Raw genomic sequence first — 5732 nt, 5'->3', positions numbered from 1 at the left:
TAGCATCTAAATATGCAGTGGAATACAAGGAAACGTTCTCTTTTTTTATTTGAAGCTTTACATGCATACCACTCGATTCTTCCGTATTTGTATATCTTATGAAAACACCAAATAACGCGCTTTCCATCTTCAAAATCTTCGAGATATGCAGTGGGTAATCAGAAGTTTCTTATATAGCTTGGATACATGGAAGTTCTTATATAGCTTAGAAATCTTTATATGGTTGCTTTATATAGCTTGGTTAGATGAGAAATGTATGCGTCTGTTGATATAAAACTGATTTATTTCTAGTGTTGTTAGGAGAAAATCCTTACTCATGCAACTCTTTGTGCTTTATTCTTGGTTCCAGTATCATGCACTACAAAATGTAACGACACTATGGTATCGTTATGGAAGCATCTAAAATTTGTAAGCAATCTGTATGTAGCTTGGATGACAACCGCTACTATGGTATGACCCATTGGGGTCGAAATTAGGGTATGTTGGATTCAATGTTGGTCGAAATTTTGGATGGTTTCAATTTTATTGATATGGTTTCTTTTCGATAGGATGATCATTGTTCTTCTTCCATCTTTCGAAATTTTGGATGGTTTCAATTCAAAATCCCTTTTTAGCTTTCTTTGTAAGTTATAGATTTCTTCTTCATCATTTAAATTTTTTTATATCATCAAGTTGAAGCACTGTATAATATCCTAAACATGAATATGTAATCACCCTGTATTAATGTTTCGATGCTCCTATGCAATATTAATATTTTTGTAAATATTAATGTTTCAGATTGTTATATGAACTTAAAGTGATATTTTGTTACTCTTATGAAGTTAATAAGAGTGGTCTTAGATGCAGGTGACCAAATAACTCTGTTGCAACAATTGCTTTCACAATTTGGTATGTTAAGTTTTTTTTTTATTCCTTCAAATTTTTGACTGATTAACACTTTTTAACATAATTGCAGGACAATGAGCTCGAGATATTCAGGGAAGTCGAATTCTACAGGTGCCCGCGGTGGGGACAAGGACCGGACGACTGCAAATTCTTCAGGTGGGCCGACAGTGGAACTATTTCTACGTGCTCCCAATTGGACACAACTGCTAGGAGTTCAATAGTGCCACAACAGGAGAACGCCACATGTGGTTCGAGTTCTTCCATTTCTAGAATATCGCAGTCGGACAGGTTTGCTCAGGGTTTTGGAGTGTCAGATGCAGGTGGCATGGGTCGTGATATGCTGCTACATTATAAAGTCAACATTATCATATTTCTACTTATCATTTTAACATGTTATTTTTCTTCTTTATGGGCTCTTATTATATTTTGTAGTAATATGTACATATGTGTTTGACTTTTGTATGTGTAACATATTCGTTTGATGTGATCGGATATGTTTTAGTTATATGAATATAAATCAATTTTTGGGTATTTTCTTGTCTGAACAGTTATTTTTAATTTTGTTTAGAAAAGAACAGATTCTGTTGCACAGATTATACATTTAATGAAAAAAATTTTCAAATAAACTGTTTACAAAACGCACTAACCAAACAGCTAAACTGCTTATTCAGAACAGAGGCAAAATGATCAATTTTTCACAATCAGCTGTTTTCCATAAGCGCCAACCAAACAGCCAGACAGCTTATCTGGATCAGCTGCTCATCAGCAGATTATCAGGATAAGCTGCTTATCAGCAGAAGCTGGATAAGCTGCAGCTGCCCCAAACAGACCCTTAACCGAGCTTAAATTCTCTTTAAATGAAGCGACCAAACACCACCTTAGTGGGATTTAGAAAATTATATAAATTTCAATTTAATAAATCCTGAAAATTATTTGATATGATGAATTGCTTGGCAAATTGTTCAAGTATTTAATTTTATTTGTTTGAATAAAATTTTAATTTTAATTATTAATTATTAATTATTAATACATTAAAGGTGATTAAAATTACAGCTTTTGCTTTCTCATTTTGTTGTTGTCCTTTACAAACATACCCCCCAACTCATAAGTATTTACATTTATACCACCCAAATCTACTTTCACGAATAGGTAAAGTGGCATGTATTTAAATGTGGTATTTATGTAAATACATAAGAAGTGAGTGGTATGTATGTAATTTTTATTTAAAGTAAGATTATTTTAATAAAGTTCTTTGCATTTGCTTTGCGTGAGGAGTCAAATTTGAACGAGTCTTGCGCGGAACACGTTTTAGTTAAGGGTTGGAAGACTTGTGATCACATGAGGCCTTGGTCTGGTTTGACTTTTCTGCATCTATTTGCATCAGTTGGACTCAATCCAAGTCAACCCAATATGGCTCTTTCGTATAACGGTCGGAAGATATGATACGAGCCCCTGACCACCCTCAACCACTTGATCCCGCGCTGCAAAGCAGATGCACTCAGGTGGGCTCGAAACCGTGACACCTGGGGACTTAGAACTGACTTTACAGACACAATTTGCTGAATAATGTTGAGAAGATATGGGATCGCGCCTAGCTTGATTTGACGAAAGAAAAAGAGTTCAAACTCAAAGATACGTCAAACAACTCGCCTACGAACACAATTTAAATACAACACAACCCAATATTAAAATAAAAACTATAACATATGAAGGAATAGCTAAAAAAATACGAAAGAGGTGCACTTACAACAAGAGCATGAGCTTCTCTTATGATTGGAAATCATCAAAGCTCGCACTAATCTCGATATAAATAGAAAGGAACAATAATAAAAGAAGTTACATGAAAAAGAAAAAACCAAACAAAATAATAGAAAATAAAGGCTACAAACAAAATTAAAATGAATCAAATATATGTATAATCAAAATATGCACTAAAACAAAGATCAATAATAGTAAAAATCAATTATATGATCACAACAAAAACAAAATTAAAATGAATCAAATATACATATATTCCCATGTATCCTAATCGACCGGAATGATCTATTCAAGGCTTAAAAAACTAGACCGAACCAGTCAGTTTAACCAGTTCTACTGATGTTGGTCCATAACTAAGCAAGTAGAAAACCGTCTCTGCGTCAGACCGACCAGAATCGGACTGAACCCGCTTTTATATTTAAATTTTGGAAATCTATTACCAAGGATTTGAATTTTTGAGAAATACAGAAATTAATTTGGGAAATCCAATGAAACTTTAAGTTCTCATTTTATTGATATGAAGAATCTCTAGAGCCAAAACTAACTATATGGAAGAAAAGGTAGCTAGTACAATTTCTATGTGGATTTTTTGGAATATTTACATGCATGCCACTCAAATCTTATTTGTTTACATATCTAACACCTAAACTTGTATTTTTTATATTTTTAGAAATATTTACATGCATACCACTCAATTCATTTTTATTTACATATCTAACACCTAGACTTGTATTTTTCTATGAATATATCACTAAAATAATATTTAAAAATAAAAAAAAATTAAGAATTTACATGCATAGCACTCAAATCTTTTTTATTTACATATCGAACACCTAAACTTGTATTTTTTTTTTTTATATTTTTAGGAATATTAACATGCATACCACTCAAATCTTATCTATTTACATGTCTAACAACTAAACATGTATTTTTTAAAAATATAACTCTTAAATACTTTTTAAAATAAAAAGTTTCAGCATTTACATGCATACCACTCAAATCTTCTTTATTTACATATCTAACATCTAAACTTGTAATTTTTTACATGCATACCGCTCAAATCTTATTTATTGACATTTCTAACACCTAAATCAAATTTTTTTTATTAAATATACCACTTAAATGATTTTTAAAAATAAAACTTATTTACATTTCGAACACGAGCGAACAAAGAGTTGTTCGTGTTCGACTAGTTTTTGCTCGAAAAAAAAAATATATATATATATAATTATTTATGTAATAATATATTATATATATTTATATCTAAGTTGAAACATAACTGCTCGTGTGGTAATGTGGTTATGCATCTTTATTTGCATATATTTGATCTAGATTCAAATTCAGCACTATATCTATTTTTTTCAGTTTAATTTTAACGAGTCAATTTCAAGTTGAACAGGAGCCGAACACGAACAAACTCTTCACGAGCCAATTTTGAATATGAACAATTTCAAAGGAACCGAATACGAGTCAAAGCCTGAGATCGCTTAAGCTCGAAGAGGAACCCAATTCTCATTTCAATGTAAATAAAAAAATTGCAACTTTATTCAAGTTGCACGGAAGAATTAAGTATGGCAGGCCAGACCAGCAAGAAAATTCTACGCTGCGCTGCGCTTTCTCCGCAGCCGACCAACTTCTGGACGAGCGAGTTCCCCGTCAACCACGACATCAAATCAATCCGGCCACCTTCGAAAAGTCTCAAGTCTTCCCAACGTCAATACTCCCTTCGCCCTCAATCCATTACCTAACCCTAACACCCATCTATAAAAGTCCGCCATTTCCCACCACCTTTCCCCCACTCTCCTCTGTTCCCCTGTTCTAATTCATGGCGGTCCCAAAGTCGCAACTTTTGGCCGCCGCCGCCGCGCTTCTCCTCGCATCCATCTCCCTCGCTGGAGCGCAGAACTGCGGTTGCGCGCAGGACCTCTGTTGCAGCAAGTACGGTTACTGCGGCACCGGAACGCCATACTGCGGCGATGCCTGCCAATCGGGGCCCTGTTATAACTCGCCGCCGTCCAGCGGTGGCGGCGGGGTTTCGGTGGCGGATGTGGTGACGCAGGCGTTCTTCGATGGTATAATCGGGCAAGCAGGATCGGGCTGCGAAGGGAAAACGTTCTATACTCGACAGGCGTTCTTGGATGCGGTTAATCAGAAATACTCTGATTTTGGGCAGGACGCCACCGCAGACGACTCCAAGAGGGAGATCGCCGCCTTCTTTGCCCACGTTACTCATGAAACCGGATGTAAGCTTTTTTTTATTATTATTATTATTTTATTATTACATAAGTTTGCATTTATATCATCACAATACCACACGTGTTTCATCCGCACATAATATTTTTTCGCCGTGCAGACGATAGTATAGATCGCACCACGTCTTCGAATGCATCACGTGATGCGATCTGCACCATCGTATGCACGTATGATTATCCTATTATGACAAATGATGAATAGTCAACAACCACATTAGGTTCAATAACTAAAAAAATAAGGATTTGTTTGGGGGTCGTTGCAGCTGTTTAAAGAAGCAACTACGAAACTGGTGCGACATAAATTGTTGTTAAAAAAGTTGGGTGGTTATTAATATATACTTTTTTAAGTCAGACCGTAACTTTTTAACAATCACCTAACTTAGCCAGATCAAATTACAAAACACAACTTCTCACTACATTTTTTTTAAAAATACCTCAAAGTACAAGGTAACCATCACAATTAGCTTGATCAAGTTGTAAAACACAGTTTTCTACTGTAATTTTTTGAAATAATAGATAAAAAATATAATTTTATTTAGCGAGATAAAGTTGTAAAATACAACCACAATATCCAATTTAAATTGTAAAACACAGCTTTTCACCTTATCTTTTTAAAAAATCAACTAAAATTTAATTTTATCAAATATCTTAGAGTAATTCCAAGTACCATGGACAGTCAACCATTGAATTGGAAAGCAGAACTTTAGATTAAAAGAAAATAGAAAGGAAGAAGATTCGATCTCCTCTAGGGCGACTAGGGCTGTCAATTTGGCTCGTTGTTCGCGAACAGCTCGTGTTCGGCTCGTTAAGCAGCTCGTGTTCGGCTCGTTCGTTAAG

The 5732-nt window shown here is 34.7% G+C and overlaps 1 protein-coding gene across 1 annotated transcript in view; it reads left to right on the top strand.

The window, feature by feature from the left end:
- The first annotated feature begins 4287 nt into the window (after positions 1-4287).
- Positions 4288-5732, top strand: part of LOC110023764 (chitinase 5) — a 2936-nt gene continuing 1491 nt past the window's right edge. Inside the window, exon 1 of the mRNA XM_020723331.1 lies at positions 4288-4886. Within this exon, the coding sequence (XP_020578990.1) occupies positions 4469-4886 (418 nt within the window). The 5' untranslated portion in view covers positions 4288-4468. The remainder of the gene's footprint in view (positions 4887-5732) is intronic.

The sequence above is a fragment of the Phalaenopsis equestris genome, unplaced genomic scaffold (genome assembly GCF_001263595.1).
Source record: "Phalaenopsis equestris unplaced genomic scaffold, ASM126359v1 Scaffold000229, whole genome shotgun sequence".
Classification (NCBI taxonomy): Eukaryota; Viridiplantae; Streptophyta; class Magnoliopsida; order Asparagales; family Orchidaceae; genus Phalaenopsis; species Phalaenopsis equestris.
Note: the sequence above shows the minus strand (reverse complement) of the source record. Positions and strands in the feature narration are given on the sequence as shown.